Raw genomic sequence first — 20,481 nt, forward strand, 5'->3', positions numbered from 1 at the left:
ACAGCACAGAGAAAGTCCCTTTGGCCCTCACTTGTTCATGCCCTCTTGAGTCATATATTCAGGTTAATCCTTATTCCGAACATGTCTGGCCCATATCCAAACTTTTGTCATCCACAAATTTATATATTTAATGCACCAACCTCAATCACTTCCTGGTTCCATATACCTACCACCCACTGTGTATAAAATTAAAGGCACCTTAGGTCAAAATGAATCTTTCACTTCAAACGTTAAGACTATGTTCTCTAAGCTTTCAATTTTGGGAAAAAAGGAGCTTCATGAAAATGATTCCGGGATTGAAAGGCTTGTCACATGAGCATTTGATGGCTCTGGGCCTCTATTCACTGAAATTCAGAAGAATGAGATGGGACCTCACTGAAACCTATCAAATGTAGAAAGGCCTCGATAGTGCAGATGTGGAGAGGATGTTTCCTATGTTTGGGGGGGGGGGTGGTTTCAAGACAGCCTCAGAATAAAGAAATGTTCTTTTACAATGGAAATGAGAAAGAATTTCTTCAGCCGGAGTGTGGTAAATCTGTATAATTTGTTGCCACAGGTGGCTTTGAAGGCCAAGGCATTGGGTGCATTTAAGGCAGAGGTTGGTAGATTCTTCATTAGGGCATGAAGGAATGCAGGGAGAAGGCAAGAGATTGGGGCTGAGAAGGGAAAATGGCTTAATTCTGCAATTGTATCTTATGGTCTCTGCAAGAGGGAACATGTATACTTCAGAAATGTGTTTCTCCTTTCCAAATTGCTCTAGAGAATCAGTGCCGAAGAACATTTGCACACGATGCCAGATTGTTGCTAAGGTGCACTGGTCACTTTTTGTGATCAGTTCCCATTCCAAAGGCATGTACATTAGCCAGACCAATGCACATAAATGGAAGCATCTTGAAAGAGTGCACCCTGTCAGTGTGTTATTTGGACGAGATGTTAACCCCACGGTCTTGTTCATCACTCTGTTTAACCCTAGGAGTGTGTGATAGGACAAACACCCACCATTTTAGAAGGGTTGAAATTACGTTAGTGTTCTGAAAAAATCTGAGCTGCTTCTGCAGTATACTGGTGTTGGAATTTAATAATCAACATTGTATGACCGTTCTGTGCAGAAAATCATTGCCCTGTATTTGAAATACAGGTTCCTGATAGAAGTTCTATTGGGCATGCTGAATGACATGGTAAAGATGTGTGCAATCTCCCCGCATTCTCACTGTATTTCATCCTATACTTAAGGCCGGGATGGTGGAGGTGTACAGAGTATTAGGTTCTAGTGGTAGTTTGGCTCAACTGCGCACAGAATGATCCCAAATGTGAGCCTTATTGGGAGAGACATTCGTTCAACAGCATGCCAGTTCATGCTTTCCACTGCCTCTTACATCCCTGACCCTGGGAGTGTGTGGATGGGACGGTGTGGAGGGAGCTTCACTCTGTGTCTGACCCTGGGAGTGTGTGATGGGACAGTGTGGAGGGAGCTTCACTCTGTGTCTGACCCTGGGAGTGTGTGATGGGACAGTGTAGAGGGAGTTTCACTCTGTGTCTGACCCTGGGAGTGTGTGATGGGACAGTGTGGAGGGAGCTTCACTCTGTGTCTGACCCTGGGAGTGTGTGATGGGACAGTGTAGAGGGAGCTTCACTCTGTGTCTGACCCTGGGAGTGTGTGATGGGACAGTGTAGAGGGAGCTTCACTCTATGTCTGACCCTGGGAGTGTGTGATGGGACAGTGCAGAGGGAGCTTCACTCTGTGTCTGACCCTGGGACTGTGTGATGGGACGGTGTGGAGGGAGCTTCACTCTGTGTCTGACCCTGGGAGTGTGTGATGGGACAGTGTAGAGGGAGCTTCACTCTGTGTCTGACCCTGGGAGTGTGTGATGGGACAGTGTAGAGGGAGCTTCACTCTGTGTCTGCCCCTCAGAGTGTGTGTTACTGGGCTCTTGAAATAGAAAGAGTTCTTTATCTGCTGCATCTACATTCCTTCCTTTTGATGAGCACAAAGTGTAAATCACCCAAACCAAAAATAGAGGGCATTGGACAGAAATGAATGGAAAGATTTTCAGTTAATTACTCTGTTGAAATTGTTAATTTCTTGCACCAATGGACAGACTTCTTTGGAACTTCTGTGCTTAATCTTTGATTTAATCTATACAATATATAAACTTTTTTTTAAAGAAGCATGTAACTTATATGAAGTATTACCTTTGGGGTAACAAACAAGTTCAATTACAGGAACAATTGTTGAAAGATTGGTATCTTTTGCCTATTTTCGAACAAATTACTTTTATTTTTTTCTCACTGCAGTAACAATAAATATATTCGATGATGCATCGACCCTGGGTAATCTTGTTTAAAATTTGTAATTCGTGTCTGTTGCAGACAACAATCATCTTGTTGATTGTAGGCCACTTTTAGCACCTCATAGCCAAATCCCTGAGCAGTTGTGTAGGAGGGGACAGTTACAGAATCAGAATAAGGTTTAATATCACTGGCATTTATGAAGTTTGTTAACTTTATGGGAACAGTACAATGAAATACATGATAAATATAGAGAAAAAACTATTTAATAGTTAAGTTAAAATAAGTAGTGCAAAAAAAAAGTAGTGAGGTAGTGTTCAGGGATTCAAAGTCCATTTAGAAATCAGATGGCAGAGGGGAAGAAGCAGTTCCTGAATCATTGAGTGTGTGCCTTCAGGCTTCTGTCCCTTCTACCTGACAGTAATAATGAGAAAAGGGCATTAGGTGGTGAGGATTCTTAATGGTACACACTGCCTTCTCAAGTCACCTCTCCTTGAAGATGTCTGATACTACAGAGGCTAGTATCCTTGATAGAGCTGACAAATCTTACAAGTTTCTGCAACTTACTTTGATCTTGTGCAGTAGCCCCCATACCACCCCACCCCTCATACCAGACGGTGATGCAGCCAAGATAGAATGCTCTCCATGGTACATTTACAGAAGTTTTTGAACGTTTTAGTTGGCAAACCAAATTTAGTCAAACTCCTAGAATGAAATATAGCTGCTCTCTTGCTGTCTTTGTATCTGCATCGATATGTTGGGTCCAGGTTAGGTCCTCGGAGATACTGACAGCCAGGAACTTGAAATTACTCACTCTCTCCACTTCTGATCTCTCTATGAGGACTGGTGTGAATTCCCTCATCTTACCCTTTCTAAAGTCCACAATCAGTTCTTTGGTCTTGCTTAAGTTGATGCAAGGTTGTTGTTGCAACACTACTCAACTAGCTAGTAAACCTCACTCCTGTACGCCCTTTCGTCACCATCTAAAATTCTGCCAACATTGTCAGCAAATTTATAGATGCCATTTGAGCTGTGCCTAGCCACACAGTCTTGGGTGTAGAGAGTAGAGCAGTGGGCTGAGCACGTATCCTTGTGCTGCACCAATGTTGATTGTTAGTGAGGTTGACATGTAATTTCTAATCCACACAGATTGTGGTCTTCCAGTTGGGAAGTCGAGGATCCAGTTGCAGAGGGAGGTAGAGAAGCTTCGGTTCTATAGTGTTTCGATCAGGGCTGTAGGATTGATGGGAGTTAAATGCTAAGCTATAGTCAATAAACAGCAATCAGACATAGGTGATTCAAGGCAACATGGAGAGCCATTGAGATTGTGTTGTGGCAATAGGCAAATTGCAGTGGATCCAATTCCTTTCTGAGACAGGTGTTGATTCTGGCTATGACCAACCTTTCGAACCATTTCATCACCATAGATGTGAGTGCTGATGGATGATAGTTGTTAAGGCAGATCACAATGCTCTTCTTGGGTATAATTGTTGCCCTGCCTGTATCAGTCAGGCCGAATCACTTCTGTGCTGGAGAGTCCAGAGGCAATCCCAGGACTTCAGCTTTGAGGAGAGATTGAATACCCTGTGCTTGTTTTTTCCCAAAGAGAAAAAGCTTGAGGCAGTGATGAGATTGGTAAAGCTATGTGAAGGCGTAGTTTGATGTGCAGTTTTGGTCACCTACCTACAGGAAAGATGTAAATAAGGTTGAAAGAGTACAGAGAAGATATACAAGGATGTCGCCAGGTCTGGAGGACCTGAGTTATATGGAAAGATTGAATAGGTTAGGACTGTATTCCTTAGAATGTAGAAGATTGAGGGGAGATTTGATAGAAAATTATGAGGGGTATAGATGGGGTAAATGCAAGCAGGCTTTTTCCACTGAGGTTGGGTGGGACTACAACTAGAGGTCATGGGTTAAGGGTGAAAGATGAAAAGGGCAACAGGGGAAACTTCTTCATTCAGAGGATCATGAGAGTGTAGAAAAATTTGCCAGTGCAAGTGGTGCATATGAGCTCGATGTCAACGTTTAAGAGAAGTTTGAATAGGTACATGGATGGGGGGTGTATGGAGGGCTATGATCCAGCTGCCGCTCAATGGACTAGGCAGTTTAAATGGTTCGGCGTGGACTAGATGAGCTGATGCACCATGGCAAGAATCTTTTGCCCATGTACAAAGAAAAAAATGGAGGGCATAGGTTTAAGGTGGGAGGAAGGGATTTCAGAGAGGATTTGATGGGTACATTTTTTGATGCACAGAGTGGTTAATATCTGGAATGTGCTGCCAGAGGAGTTGATGGAATCTGATCCAATCACTTTGTGTACGATATGAGACATAGATGATGTGGTCAGCCAGCACTTTTTACCCAGGGCCACAATGCCTAACACAAAAGGGCATGCTTTTAAGATGATTGGAGGAAAGTATAGGTGATGCCTGAGGTAGGTTTTTACAGAGAGTGGTAAGTGCATGGAACATACTGCCAGGGGTGGTGGTAGGGGCAGATACATTAGGCACATTTAAATTCAAATTTAAAATAAATCAAGTTTAGCTATCATTCAACTGTACATGGATACAGCTGAATGAAACGGTGTCCCTCTAGGGTCAAGGTGCAAAACATACACAGCACATTCAAAATAGCAAGCAAAAGTATAGTCATGCAAGAAATAACATATATTGCTCAAGACCCTGAATGACATGTCATGCAAATTGATGGTATAGTTCCCGGTACTGTGTGGACACACACTATCTAGCCTGTCATTCCACTGATGTGTTAAGAGTTAGGCACATGGATAAATGCAAAATGGAGGGCTATGTCAGAGGGAAGGGGTGTATTCATCTTGGAATAGGTTAAAAGGTTGGCACCACATTGTGGTCTGAAGGGCCTGTACTGTGCTATACTCTAATGAAGAGACATTCAGATGGACACTTATATAGTGAAAGTAAATAAGGGTATTGACCTGATGCAAGCATGTGCCTTTAGTGTTGACAGAAAAGTGTCAGCATGGACCTGGTGGGCTTGAAGGTCTTTTTCTGCAGCATCTGCTGGAGGAACTCAGCAGGTCAAACGGCCTCTGTGGTTGGAATAGTTGATGTTTTGGGTCAAAAGCTTTCATCGGGTTAAGAGTGGAGAGGAGATACAGTCAACAGAACCAGTATGGGAGTGCAGGACAGGAGCCTAAAGTCATTATTGAACTGAGGAGAGGCAAATAATGAAGGACAGTTTACACTGGGGAGGAGAGAGGTGTGGTGGATGGCCTGGAGAGGTCCATCTAATAGGTGGTAGACAAAGAGCAATACAGATTGATCAAAATCATACAGGGTGACCAGTGCTGCACTCTACGCAAGAAAGGTGAGAATGGAGGAGAGGTGAATGGCAGATGGAACCAGAACCAGATAGGGGAGAGAAGGGCGTGGAGAAACCTGTGGAGGAACTGCCTGTTCATGGCAGATGGAACCAAGATAGGAGGGGGAGGAAGATGAGTGATAGTGATGTGGAGGGGGGTGGGTGGATTGAATAAAAGAAAACAAATATTGGAGTATTGAAGGGGGGGGGCCACTGGAATGAAGGGTAGCCTAAAATTGGAAAACTCAATATCTGGGCTAGCATAGTCTGACTAGGGATAGTCGATGTGTCTTTGTGGGGAAAAGTCATGCTTTAGGAGGCTGATTGAATTCTTTGAGAATGTGATAAAAGCACATTGATGAAGGCAGAGCAGTAGATGTGGTGTATATGGATTTTAGTAACACGTTTGATGAGGTTCCCCATGTAGGCTTATTTAGAAAATCAAAAGGCATGGGATCCAAGGAAATTTGATTTAACCATCAAAGACAGAGGGTGGCAGTGGATGGAGTGTATTTTACCTGGAGGTCGGTGACCAGTGGTGTTCTACAGGGATCTCTTCTGGGGCCCCTGCTCTTTGTGATTTTTATAAATGACTTGAAGAAATGAAGTGTGTGTTAGGTTTGCAGATGACACAAAGGTTGGTGGAGTTGTGGCTAGTGTGGTGGATTGTTGTAGCTTGCAATAGGACATTGATGGGATGCAGAGCTGGGCTGAGAAGTGGCAGATAGAGTTCAACCCAGAAAAGTGGTGTAGTTCATTTCAGAAAGTCAAATTTGAAGGCAGAATGCATGGTTGCTGGCAGGATTCTTAGCAGTATGGAGAAACAGAGGGATCTTGGGGACCAAATCCATAGATCTTTCAGAGTTGCCACACAAGTTGATAAGAGTTGTATTGCCCTCAGTAACTGAGGGATTGAGTTCAAGAACAGCTCTATAAAACCCTGGATAGACCACTTTGTAGTCAGTTCTGTCACCTCATTATAGGAAGGATGTGGAAGTGTTAGGATGCAGAGGAGATTTACCAGGATGCTGCCTGGATTAGAGACATGAGGGAAGGTTGATCAGGCTAGAGATTTTCTCTTTGGAGTGAAAAAGACTGAGAGACAATTTGATAGAGGTGTACAAAGTATAGAGAGTATACCAGAGATAGGTTCTTTAGACAGAGTGCTGGGTGGGTGGAATGCTCTGCCAAGGGTGATGGTAGAGACATTAAGGACATTTAATAAACTCTTGGGCACATGGATGATAGAGAAAGGGAGGGCTATGTAGGAGGGAAGGGTTAGATTGATCTTAGAATAGGTTAAAAATTCAGCACAATATCATGGGTAAAAGAGCTTGTATAGTGCTGTAATGTTCTATGTTCTATAAGATTGTAAGAAGCATAGATGAGTATTTGTTTCAGAGGGTGGCAGTGGCCAAAACCAGAGGACAGAGGATACAGCCTCAGAATAGAGGGGGTCCTTTTAGAACAGAGATGCGGAATTTCCTTAGCCAGAGAGTGGTGAATCTGTGGAATTCTTTGCCACAGAGGTGTGAAAGCTAAATTTTCATGTATACTTAAGGTAGAGGTTGATAGATTATTGATTGGTCATGACATGAAGGGATACAGGGAGAAGGCAGGAGATTGGGTTGAGAGGGAAAATGGATCAGCCATGATGAAATGGCAGAGCAGACTTGATGGGCCAAATAGCCTAATTCTGCTCCTATATCTTTACGGTCTTATGGCCATCCGTTTAATGTGATTGGAGGAAAGTTTATGAGAAATATCAGCGGTAGCTTTTCTTTACATAAAGTGGTAAGTATCTGGAATGCACTGCTGGGGTGGTGGAGGCTAATATATCAGGAAAATTTAATGACTCTTAGGCACATGAATGAATGAAAAATGGAGGGCTATGGGCTGTGGAGGGAAGGGTTAGATTGATCATGAATCAAGTTCAAAAGTCAGCATTGTGTCCGAAAGGCCTGTACTGTACTGTTCTATGTTTTAAGTAAAACTTCCTCTCTCCGTAGTGGCTGCCTGACCTGCTGACGGTTTCCAGTCTTTTCTGTTTTTCTTGCCAGATCACACCTTGGAAACTACTATAGATTGAATTGATTGCATAATGGCCATGGGGTTTAGGTCTTCTTGCCCCGACTATTGGCTTGAACCTGACGGAGGTTATTCAGAGACCGGAATCTTAGTGATTTCTGGGGTCAACCCAGAACTAATTCTGGAAGCATTCCCCCTCTCTCTCTGGTCCTGTATCTGTCTATCCCACTGTCCTGCTGACCTCGCAGCACTCAAAAGTTCGTAGTAAATTTATTATCAAATTACATGTATGTCTCCATTTTCTTGTGGGCATACACAATCCAATAACAATAATAGAATAATTGAAAGATCACACCAACTGGGTATACAACCAGTGTGCAAAAGAGGGGTAAAATTGCAAATACAAAAAGAAAGAAACAATAATAAACATCAAGAACATGAGATGAGGTGTCCTTGGAAGTGAGTTCAAAGGTTGTGGGAATAGTTCAGTGTTGTTTCAGCAGTGAGAAGAGAGCATGTTCTGGGAGATGGGGGATCTCTAATGATAGATGCTGCTTTCCTGCGACAGTATTTCATGATGTGCTCAATAGTGAGGAAGCCTTTAGGTGTGATGGACTGGGTCATATCTACTACTTTTTTAAAAAGTATTTTCTGTTCTAGGGCATTGGTGTTTCCAGACCAGGCTGTGATGCAGCCAGTCTAATATACTCTCCACTACACTTCTACAGAAGTTTGTCAAAGTTTTAGATGTCATGCCAAATCTCTGAAGACTTCTTAGGAAATAGAGGTGCTGCTGTGCTTTCTTTGTAATGGAACTTATGTGCAGGAACCAAGACAAGCACCCTGAAATGATAACATGGAGGAATTTAAAGTTGCTGACCCCCTCCACCTCTGATCCTCTGATGAGTACTGGCTCATGGACCTCTGGCTTCCTCCTTCTGAAGGCAATAATGGGCTCCTTAGTCTTGCTGACATGGAGTAAGAGGTTGTTGTTGTGGCACCACTCACCAGATGTTCAATCTTCCTATATGCTGATTCATCACCATTGCTACCTTGTACCAGTCCCGCTGCCCTGTGCTCTCCCCACAGCCCTGAATCGGTCCTCAAACTAATCCCACTGCCCCGAATCAGTTTCCAAAATAATTCCATTGCCCCGCTCTCTCCCCACAGACCTGTATCAGTCCCCAAACTAATCCCACTGATCCACTCTCTTCCCACAGCCTTTTTACTTTCTAAGAATCACTTCTGCAAACTTTAAATTATGATTTAACCCCAACCTCCCCCTACTTCCTTGCTGAAATTACAAACAGTTCAAAATACATTATGGTTTAAACTACAGGGGTTGAATCTTAAGAAAATGGCATTTTACTTGAAACAAGTTAATTGATCAATATTTTCTGCAGTAATAATCTTTATTAATTTAGTTTCAATGGCAATGAATTCTTTGATTAAGATAATCTTCCATTTCTTCCACTCCGTTGACATTTCATCAGCTTCAGAATCATCAGAAGTCACTTAAAAACAATTTGAAAAAAGATTTTTTTCAGAAATACCATTTAAATGTGGGCACAATGCACAATTTAAGAACTTTCATTTATGTGGTACCTGTCTTAACTTCAAGCCAATTCAAAGTACTGAGGCTCCAGTGAAATCCTGTCAAGGTGAAGCCACTCTTGAAGATTCAGCAAGTAATGAATTCCAGTAAGAATAAAGAACCCAAAATAGGAGTAGGCCATTTGGCCTCTCCAGCCTGTCCTATTACTGCAAGGCTGGTCCACCCCGGGCCTCATCTCCCCAGTTCTCCCTGATCCTTAAAAAAAGATTATCTACACTCAGTGGCCAGTTTAGTAGGTACACCTGTTCAGCTTGTTAATGCAATAATCTAATCAGCCAATCGTGAGGCAGCAATTCAAAGCATAAAAGAATGCAGACATGGTCAAGAGGTTCAGATGTTGTTCAGACCAAACATCAGACTGGGGAAGAAATGTCATCTAAATGACTTGACCATGGATTGATTGCTGGTGCCAGATGGGGTGGTTTCAGTTTCTCAGAAACTGCTGATCTCCTGGGATTTTCATGCATAACAGTCTCCAGATCAGGGGTTGCCAACCTGGGGTCAATGGGCCCCTGGGTTAAGGGTAAGGGCCGTGGCATAAAAAAGGTTGCTCTAGAGTTTACAAAGAACAGTGTAAAAAAAAAACAAAATTAAAAATATATGGTCCAAAGCTCTGAGTCCATGGACGTTGAAGCAGTCTGCAGATGAACACAATACAGCATGTCATGGGCCGACCAAACACTGGGGGCAGCACTCCAACGCCTCTCTCCGTGGCTGTAAACAAGCAACACCGCATAAACTCAACGCACAGAAGCATGCAGACATGGTGAAAAGGTTCCATTGTTGTTCAGACCAAACATCAGAATGGGCAAGAAATGAAGTCACTTTGTCCATGGAATGATTGCTGGTGCCAGATAGGGTGGTTTGAGTAGCTCAGAAAATACTAACTTCCTGAGATGTTCATGCACAAAAGTCTCTAAAGTTTACTCAGAATGCTGTGCAAAACAGAAAAAACCCCAGTGAGTAGCACTGTGGGCAAAAATGCCTCCTCAACGAGAAAGGTCAGAGAGGAATGGCCAGACTGTTTCGAGCTGACAGGAAGGTGACAGTAACTCAAATAACCATGTGTTACAACAGTGGTGTGCAGAGGAGCATCTCTGAATGTGCAACACGCCAAATCTGGCAGCGGATGGACTACAGCAGCAGAAGACCACACCGGTTCCACTCATGTACCTAATAAAATGGCCACCAAGTCCATAACCACTTGTAATGAACAAGTCTCCACAAACACCCATGTAGAGAATTGCAGAGATTCATCACTCTCTCTGTGAAATGACCACCCCCTAATGCTGTAGCTCTGTCCTGTCAGTGGAGACTGCCCCACTGGTGGAAATATTTCCACAGCTGATTCAGGATTTTGATTTGAAGTATCAACCACCATCTACACTGCCTGACCTACTGTGTTTTTCCAGTGGTTTATTATTCTAGATTCCAGCATCTGCAATATCTTGTGTCTCTGAATCGACCCTGTCGTATCCCCTTTGGACCTTGTATGTTGTAATAATATCACCTCTTATTCTTCTAAACTCTGAAAGAGAACTCCTGGAGGAGGCAGCAATGAGAAAGTTGGGCACATGTTTTATTTGAAGTATGGGACCAATACTGGCCTCCAACCACCAGGGGACCTCGCTTGCTCTTGTTTAATATGCAAGCAAAGGGCGATGGTGTATGCGAGCCTAAGATAGTGGAGTAGGGAGGTTGGGGGAGGGATGCATCAGTTTAACATTTCATTTTACAGGGGTTCCTGCTCCAGACTGGCTTTTCCTATACACTACTGTTGGAATATTGGAATTTTCCACATCCCAAAGACTTTGGCATTGGGTCAGAGCACGGCAGTCCTTTGGCCCACGTAGGTGACCAAAACTGCACACAATACTCCACATTCAACCTCTCAAACATCTTATACAACTTCAACCTTACATCCTAACTCCTGTACTGAATGCCCTGTTGTATGAATGCCAATGTGCCAAATGCTTTCTTTATGACCTTATATACTTGTGACACCACTTTCAACGTGTAATAGACCTGTATTCCCAGATCCATTTGTTCTATCACACACCCTATGCTCACTGTGTTAAGACCTATCCTGGTTTGTTCTGCCAAAGTGTAACACCTCGTACTTGTCTGCGCTAAATTCCATTTGCCATTTTTTCAGCCCATTTGCCAGCTGGTCCAGATCATGCTGCAAACTTTGATAGCCTTCCTCACTGTCCATTATATCTCCAATCTTGCCACTGTAAATCCTGCAAATTATCATCATCATCATGTGCCATATCATATGTCGTGGGTGATCATGGTCTTTCCATGACCATGATTTTTTCTTGGCAAATTTTTCTACAGAAGTGGTTTGCTTTTGCCTTTTGGACAGTGTCTTTACAAGTCAAGTGACCCCAGCCATTATCAATACTCATCAGAGATTGTCTGCCTGGTGTCAGTGGTTGCATAACCAGGTCTTGTGATATGTACCAGCTGCACCCATGGCTTCACGTGACCCCAAACGGGGGGCTAAGCAGGTGCTAATCATTGCCCAAGGGTGACCTGCAGGCTAGTGGAGGGAAAGAGTACCTTATCTCCACCCTGCCACCCAAAAGTCTCAGCCTACCTTTCTAACTCAAGTCCCCCACTCTCAGCAACATCCTTGTGAACCTTTTCTGCTCTCTCTTCAGCTTAATGACATTTTTACTACCCGGGGGCAACCAGAAACGCACTGCCTCACCAACGTCTTGCTCAGCTGCAACATGACCTCCCAACTTCCGTATTCGACACTGTTGCTGGATGAGGTCACGGTCTAAAACATTGGTCCTTTAGTTTCCTCCCCTGGGCTGACAATTAGATAGTGCGAGAACCTTCCTAATCCTAATGCCACAGGTTCAGAGAGGCACTCAGCTCAGAAAACTGTTGGGCCTATGCTACACTCACCTGATTTCCAGAGCACTCTGTCTGGGTTGGCAGGGAGCTGCGCAGGCTTGGTCTGTGGAAGCCCCCGGGAGGCAGAGGGGGTGTTGTGGGGAATAGGGTGGAAGGTAAAGTCTTCTAATGCCTCTTGCGTTGTCTCCGGTGCCTGGGTGGAGCCACCAACTCATACTCTGCAACACAAGGTAAGAATCAGCAAGACCATCTCTGTCTAATGCCTGACGAAGCTTCCTCCTGCCTCCCCAGACAATAAAACTCTGATAATCCGTCACACTCTGGGATGTGGTACTCGCGAAGAGCAGATTTTCTCCACTGCTGGACATTATTCCAATACGTCAGTTTTAATTTTGATGTCACTCAAAATCAAAAGTGACCCCGCTAACTTTAAAGGGAAAGAAAGAAACGGGGTCATGGTGGGTTTAAAGGGAGCAGGAGTTAAGGTTTTTGGAGGGCTTAAAGAGCGCAGGGAACAGGTGGGTCTTAAGGGAATGGGAGAAGCGGGACCAGCAGGTTTAAATGAAGTGAGGAATAGGGTCCCAGTGGGTTTGAAGGGAACAGGAGATAGGATCCCAGCGGGTTTAAAGGGAGCAGGAGATGGGGTCCTGGTGGGCTTAAAGGGAGTGGGAGATGGGGTCCCGGCAGATTTAAAGGGAGTAGGAGACAGGATCCTGGTGGGTTTAAAGGGAGTGGGAAATGGTGTCCCAGTGGACTTAAAGGGACCGGGAGATGGTGTTCCAGTGGGTTTCAAGGGAGCAGGAGACAGGGTCCTGGTGAGTTTCAAGGGAGCGAGAGAGAGTGGGAGATGGGGTCCTGGTGAGTTTAAAGAGAACAGGAGACGGGGTCCCGGTGGGTTTAAAGGCAGCAGGAGAAGGGGTCCTGGTGGATTTCAAGTGAGTGGGAGAAGGGGTCCCAGCAGGTTTAAAGGGGGAGATGGGGTCCCAGCTGGTTTAAAGGCAGCAGGACACGGTCTCAGCAGGTTTAAAGGAGTGGAAAACAGGTTCCCGTTGGGTATAAAGGGAGCGGGAGGTGGGGTCCCAGAGGGTTTAAATGGAGCGGGAACCAAGGTCCCAGTGAATGTAAAGGGAGTCTGGGACATGGGGTCCTGGTAAGTGGGAAGGGAGTGCAGGATTTGGAGCCTCCGACAGTTCAAATGGTACCATACTACTGGAATTTCATATCGGTTGGACAGTGAATTATTGGCGTTTTACAGAAAAAATGTATCAAGCCACACCACCGTGAAGTCCTTGCTGCCCACCCTTGAGCTCCCTGTCCAGCTGGAGTGCCCATTAGCATTGGTCCAGAACCAAAAGAGGCCATTCGGCCCTGTCCCAGACCCTTCCAGCTCTGCTACCCTGCCCATGAAATTAATTATATTTTATTCACTCCCTACTCTCCCCAAAGATTCTCCCACCAAAACCACACTCTCGAAGGGGAACTTACGGCAGGTGATTCACTTAAGTCGTTGGGATGTGGGAGGAAACTGGAGCTTCTGGGGAAACCCATGTGGTCATAGTGTATGTGGACATAACTACATAGAGAACATGCAATCTCCACATGAAGCACGAGTCTCTAGGGGTGGTGTGACAGCAGCTCTACCCTCTGCACCACTCTACCAGCCCTGAGGATCAAGGAATCACGATCCACCCATTGGTCTGGCAGGTGGTAAACTCAGAAAATGCCCCAGGCCTCGTAAGGTATGCAAACTCTCCATCATGAAGCAGTGTGAAACGAACAACATTGATGATCCCACCTCTGATAGGCTCCTGGTCCAGTCGGAGATTCTGCACGAGGCAGCACTCTGAAAATCGCACATTAACGTGTTCTTTGCCCATAAACCAATTAATGATCATTCTGAGGGGACCTTTCATATAAGCTAAACCAACCAAGATGCCTGCTAGATGGCCAACAAACGAAGATCTGGACACAAAAGAGAAAAGAGTCTCTACAGTTCATTTGTAACAATTCCGGTGCCGTCTAGAGCAGAACAATTCAACGCTCTGCAGATATTAAATTCAGAGACAGTAAGTACAGTGACATGTATGGTAAGGGACTTGAGAGTTATGTTGTTAGTAGACATATAGAGACAGATCCATTCTCCCGAGCCCATTGGTACCGTACCCCAGTGTTATACAGTAACAACACATTCCCATCAGTACCGTACCCCAGTGTTATACACTGACAGACCCGTCCCGACCAGTACCGTACCCCAGTGTTATACAGTAACAACACATCCCCATTGGTACCGTACCCCAGTGTTATACAGTGACAGACCAGTACCGTACCCCAGTGTTATACAGTAACAACACATCCCCATCGGTACCGTACCCTGGTGTTATACAGAGACAGACCCATCCCCACAGGTACTGTACCCCGGTGTTACACAGTGACAGACCCATTCCCACTGGTACCGTACCCTGGTGTTATACAGTGTCAGACCCGTCCCCACCGGTACCGTACCCCGGTGTTATACACTGACAGACCCGTCCCGACCAGTACCGTACCCCAGTGTTATACAGTAACAACACATCCCCATCGGTACCGTACCCCAGTGTTATGCAGTGACAGACCAGTACCGTACCCCAGTGTTATACAGTAACAACACATCCCCATCGGTACCGTACCCTGGTGTTATACAGAGACAGACCCGTCCCCACAGGTACTGTACCCCGGTGTTACACAGTGACAGACCCATTCCCACTGGTACCGTACCCCGGTGTTACACAGTGACAGACCTGTCCCCACTGGTACCATACCCTGGTGTTATACAGTAACAGACCTGTCCCCACCGGTACTGTACCCCAGTGTTATACAGTGACAGACTGGCCCCACTGGTACTGTACCCGGGTGTTATACAGTGACAGACCCGTCCCGCCCCACCGGTACTGTACCCAGGTGTTATACAGTGACAGACCCCTCCCCACCGGAACCGTACCCCGGTGTTATACAGTGACAGACCCATCCCCATCGGTACCGTACCCCGGTGTTATACAGTGACAGACCCATCTCCACTGGTACTGTACCCGGGTGTTATACAGTGACAGACCCCTCTCCACTAGTACTGTACCCGGGTGTTATACAGTGACAGACCCGTCCCCACCGGTACCGTACCCCAGTGTTACACAGTGACAGACCCGTCCCCACCGGTACCGTACCCCAGTGTTATACAGTGACAGACCCGTCCCCTCCGGTACCATACCCCAATGTTATACAGTGACAGACCCGTCCCCACCGGTACCGTACCCCAGTGTTATACAGTGACAGACCCGTCCCCACAGGTACCGTACCCCGGTGTTACACAGTGACAGACCCGTCCCCACCAGTACTGTACCAAGGTGTTATACAGTGACAGACCCGTCCCCACCGGTACCGTACGTACCCCGGTGTTATACAGTGACTGACCCATCCCCACTGGTACCGTACCCCAGTGTTATACAGTGACAGACCATCCCCACCGGTACTGTACCCTGGTGTTATACAGTGACGGACCATCCTCACCGGTACTGTACCCCGGTGTTATACAGTGACAGACCTGTCCCCACCGGTACCGTACCCCGGTGTTATACAGTGACAGACCTGTCCCCACCGGTACCGTACCCTGGTGTTACACAGTGACAGACCCGTCCCCACAGGTACCGTACCCCGGTGTTACACAGTGACAGACCCGTCCCCACTAGTACTGTACCAAGGTGTTATACAGTGACAGACCCGTCCCCACCGGTACCGTACGTACCCCGGTGTTATACAGTGATAGACCCATCCCCACTGGTACCGTACCCCAGTGTTATACAGTGTCAGACCATCCCCACCGGTACTGTACCCTGGTGTTATACAGTGACAGACCCGTCCCCACTAGTACTGTACCAAGGTGTTATACAGTGACAGACCTGTCCCCACTGGTACCGTACCCCAGTGTTATACAGTGTCAGACCATCCCCACCGGTACTGTACCAAGGTGTTATACAGTGACAGACCCGTCCCCACCGGTACTGTACCAAGGTGTTATACAGTGACAGACCTGTCCCCACCGGTACCGTACGTACCCCGGTGTTATACAGTGATAGACCCATCCCCACTGGTACCGTACCCCAGTGTTATACAGTGACAGACCATCCCCACCGGTACTGTACCCTGGTGTTATACAGTGACGGACCATCCTCACCGGTACTGTACCCCGGTGTTATACAGTGACAGACCTGTCCCCACCGGTACCGTACCCCGGTGTTATACAGTGACAGACCTGTCCCCACCGGTACCGTACCCTGGTGTTACACAGTGACAGACCCGTCCCCACAGGTACCGTACCCCGGTGTTACACAGTGACAGACCCGTCCCCACTAGTACTGTACCAAGGTGTTATACAGTGACAGACCCGTCCCCACCGGTACCGTACGTACCCCGGTGTTATACAGTGATAGACCCATCCCCACTGGTACCGTACCCCAGTGTTATACAGTGTCAGACCATCCCCACCGGTACTGTACCCTGGTGTTATACAGTGACAGACCCGTCCCCACTAGTACTGTACCAAGGTGTTATACAGTGACAGACCTGTCCCCACTGGTACCGTACCCCAGTGTTATACAGTGTCAGACCATCCCCACCGGTACTGTACCAAGGTGTTATACAGTGACAGACCCGTCCCCACCGGTACTGTACCAAGGTGTTATACAGTGACAGACCTGTCCCCACCGGTACCGTACGTACCCCGGTGTTATACAGTGATAGACCCATCCCCACTGGTACCGTACCCCAGTGTTATACAGTGTCAGACCATCCCCACCGGTACTGTACCCTGGTGTTATACAGTGACAGACCCGTCCCCACCGGTACTGTACCCCGGTGTTATACATTGACAGACCTGTCCCCACCGGTACCGTACCCTGGTGTTATAGTGACAGACCATCCCCACCGGTACTGTACCCCGGTGTTATACAGTGACAGACCCGTCCCCACCGGTACCGTACCCTGGTGTTCTACAGTGACAGACCTGTCCCCACCGGTACCGTACCCTGGTGTTATACAGTGACAGACCATCCCCACCGGTGCCGTACCCCGATGTTATACAGTGACAGACCATCCCCACCGATACCGTACCCCGGTGTTATACAGTGACAGACCCGTCCCCACCGGTACCGTACTCCAGTGTTATACAGTGACCAACCAGTCCTAAGCACTCAGTGTTACCTGGATGAGCAGGAGCCTGCCACACCATTCCTTAACCTATCTGTCCACGTTCTCATTTCCCCTTCTGTGCCAGTTCCCCATCACCTGCATTCCACCAATCTTCATAAAGTTCCCGTCTTTTTATTTACACCTCCCAGTTATCCGGCTTCCACAGCTCCCAGGGTGTGGAGTATCCCAGCGATTCAGAGGTTCCTGCACACCTCAGTGATAAGTGTCCCATTCCGTAACTTTGTCCCCACATTCGAGAATCTCCCACTATAGAAAATATCTCCATATCGATCCTGTCACATCCCCTCAGGGTCTGAGGTGTTTCAGTCAGAATGTTTCTCATTCTCCTAAACATTAAGGAATTACCCAATTTCCTTTGAAACTGGAGTTGGGACAGGGGTCTCTTTCCATGTTTGAGCCAGTAAATTTCCCTTGGACCATCTCCAGTGCCAGAGTATCCTTACTTACAGAACAGGATGAAACATGTGTCCAGACTCCAGATGTGATCTCTTAAAAAACTGCACCTCTGCTTGGTACAGAAACTGCACTGCAGCGGACAGGAAGGCTTTATGGACATACAGTCAATCTATGTAGATAAACTATCTTAAGTATTTGTATTTATTATGTTTTTTATTGTTGTGTTCTTTATCTTACTGAGTTTTTTGTGCTGCGTCAGATCCAGAGTAACAATTACTTTGCTCTCCTGACACTTGTGCACAGGAAATGACATTCTTGAATCCTACCGTATCTCTGAACTCCAACACCCCTGCGATAAAGACCAATATACCACTTGACTTGTTTCCTACCTGGTGAACTTGCCTGCTGACCTGTGATTTAAGCTAGATTCCTCATAACATCACTCAGCTCCAGGCTTTCCCCTTTAGATGATAATAATACTCCTCCCATTGGCTCCTCTCCCCATTTCCCTCCTATCCCACACCTTCCCACTATCACTTGTGTTATGTAACCATATAACAATTACAGCACGGAAACAGGCCATCTTGGCTCTTCTAGTCCGTGCCGAACGCTTACTCTCACCTAGTCCCACTGACCTGCACTCAGCCCATAACCCTCCATTCCTTTCCTGTCCATATGAATGTCTCTATACTAAAATCGTTATAGTCATAGAGACATCATCATCATCATCGTTATGTGCTGTGTCATGTGATGTGGGTGATCAGGGGCTTTCCATGACCGTGACTGCTCTTGGCAAATTTTTCCACAGAAGTGGTTTGCCACTGCCTTCTTCTGGGCAGTGACTTTACAAGACGGGCGACCCCAGCCATTATCGATACTCTTCAGAGATTGTCTGCCTGACGTCAGTGGTCACATAACCAGGACTTATGATATGCACAGGCTGCTCATATGACCATCCACCACCTGTTTCCTTGGCTTCACGTGACCCTGATTGGGGTGGGGGGGTCTAAGCAGGTGCTACACCTTGCCCAAGGGTGACCTGCAGGCTAGCAGAGCAAAGGAGCACCTTACACCTCCTTTGATAGAGACGTATCTCCACCCCTCTGTCCACCCTAGAGAGATAGAAAGCACAAACAGGCCCTTCAACCCATTGATTCCATGCTGGCCATTAACCACTCATTTACACCAATCACGGTTTATATTCTCCCCACATTCCCATCAACTTTCCCTACCCCCCCCCCCCCCACCCTTAGATGCTACCTCGCCTTCATACACTAGGGGGCAATTTACATCGGTCGATCAACCCACCCGCCCTGCACATCATTGTGAGGTGGGAGGAAAGCAGGTCACCTGGGGGAAAGCTCATGCAGTCACAGGGAGAACATGCAAACTGCACCATGCACGTACACATTCAGTGCCAGAGGTGGGGGTCTCGAGCTGGGAGGCAGCGGCTGTGCCACTCGTCACTCCTCCAGTTCTGGTCTCCTGAGAACTTCTCCACCTCCCGCCTCCCAGCAATGTCCTCCTGTCCTCCATCCCGGTCACTCCCACCTCCCAGCAATGTCCTCCTGTCCTCCATCCCGGTCACTCCCACCTCCCAGCAATGTCCTCCTGTCCTCCATCCTGGTCACTCCCACCTCCCAGCAATGTCACGTGTGTGTAACCCACATCCCAGTCACTCAGGGCGACACTTTACCTTGGAGAGAGTAAGTGGATCAAGACGAGCTCTGCCCAGCAAGCGTCTCGTTTCTTGATCTGGAATGGCCCTGGAATGTTTCCATCCGAACAGTGGCCATTATTAATCACCTTTAGAGCAAAAAGGATTCCTGTTGGAGAAACAAGAGGAGGCCAATGAAACTGTTGCTGGGCATTCCCTCTTCTCCCCTCTCCCAAAGGGCAGAAGATACAAAAGCCTGATAGCTTGTACTACCAGGCTCAAGGACAGCTTCTGTCACTCACTCTGAGGACCTCCATTGGTTGGGGTCGACCATGGATGTTTCCTATGTGATATGCAAACCAGGACAGTAGGATATGGAGAGCAAGCTGTTACCCATGCAACAGGCTCCCCCTCTCCACACAGCTGATGAATCCAAAGCTATGGCAAAGACCGAGACAGTTTGGAACCAGTGGATTCGCAGGAGTTGTCAGTCAGTGTTGAACTCAACTTGCTTTCGGGACTCCAGCTCCAGATTTACTCCTGAACCCTTCCTATCAGTGGGTTTAGCCGTAAGGCAGTGGAGGTTTGAGATCAGAGTCTTTCTTCTCCTCAGTGAGCTGCCAACCATGATTGTTGAGCCCCATCTGCCCAAAGAAATATGGTTTAAGGCGCCAGTAATCCGCCTTTGCCTCTTCTGTCAGTTGAAACAGTTCCACTGGGCTTAGTAGCTAAGCCCCATGTGAAGGCCAGGAGATGGACTTGGTGGTCAGAGGCTGTTTGAGGCGCTCCCCAATGGGAGCATTTAATGGGTAGTGGGAGCTTAACCCCATTACCTCCCCCATGTTATAACAACCTGAATGAACCCACTACCCCACTATTAGAAGAGTATTCTAGTATGATAAGACCTCACAATCTACTTGGTTATGGACATTGTACACTGTTCGTTCTCTGTCACTTTAACACTCAGTTCTGTTATTGCAATTCCCTTGTGCTATTGCAACATACTGATGTGATGGAATAGACGGCATATTTATTCCCCTCCATAGAT

General features: G+C 46.7%; 1 protein-coding gene across 1 annotated transcript in view; it reads right to left on the reverse strand.

The window, feature by feature from the left end:
- Positions 1-9,058: 9,058 nt before the first annotated feature.
- Positions 9,059-20,481, reverse strand: part of LOC140729223 (rhomboid-related protein 4-like) — a 36,664-nt gene continuing 25,241 nt past the window's right edge. Inside the window, exons 4-7 of the mRNA XM_073048744.1 lie at positions 19,473-19,602; positions 13,938-14,104; positions 12,194-12,360; positions 9,059-9,173 (exon numbers count right to left, since the gene is read on the reverse strand). Coding sequence (XP_072904845.1) covers positions 12,308-12,360; positions 13,938-14,104; positions 19,473-19,602 — 350 coding nt within the window. The 3' untranslated portion in view covers positions 9,059-9,173; positions 12,194-12,307. The remainder of the gene's footprint in view (positions 9,174-12,193; positions 12,361-13,937; positions 14,105-19,472; positions 19,603-20,481) is intronic.

The sequence above is a fragment of the Hemitrygon akajei genome, chromosome 6, assembly GCF_048418815.1.
Source record: "Hemitrygon akajei chromosome 6, sHemAka1.3, whole genome shotgun sequence".
NCBI classification, from domain to species: Eukaryota; Metazoa; Chordata; class Chondrichthyes; order Myliobatiformes; family Dasyatidae; genus Hemitrygon; species Hemitrygon akajei.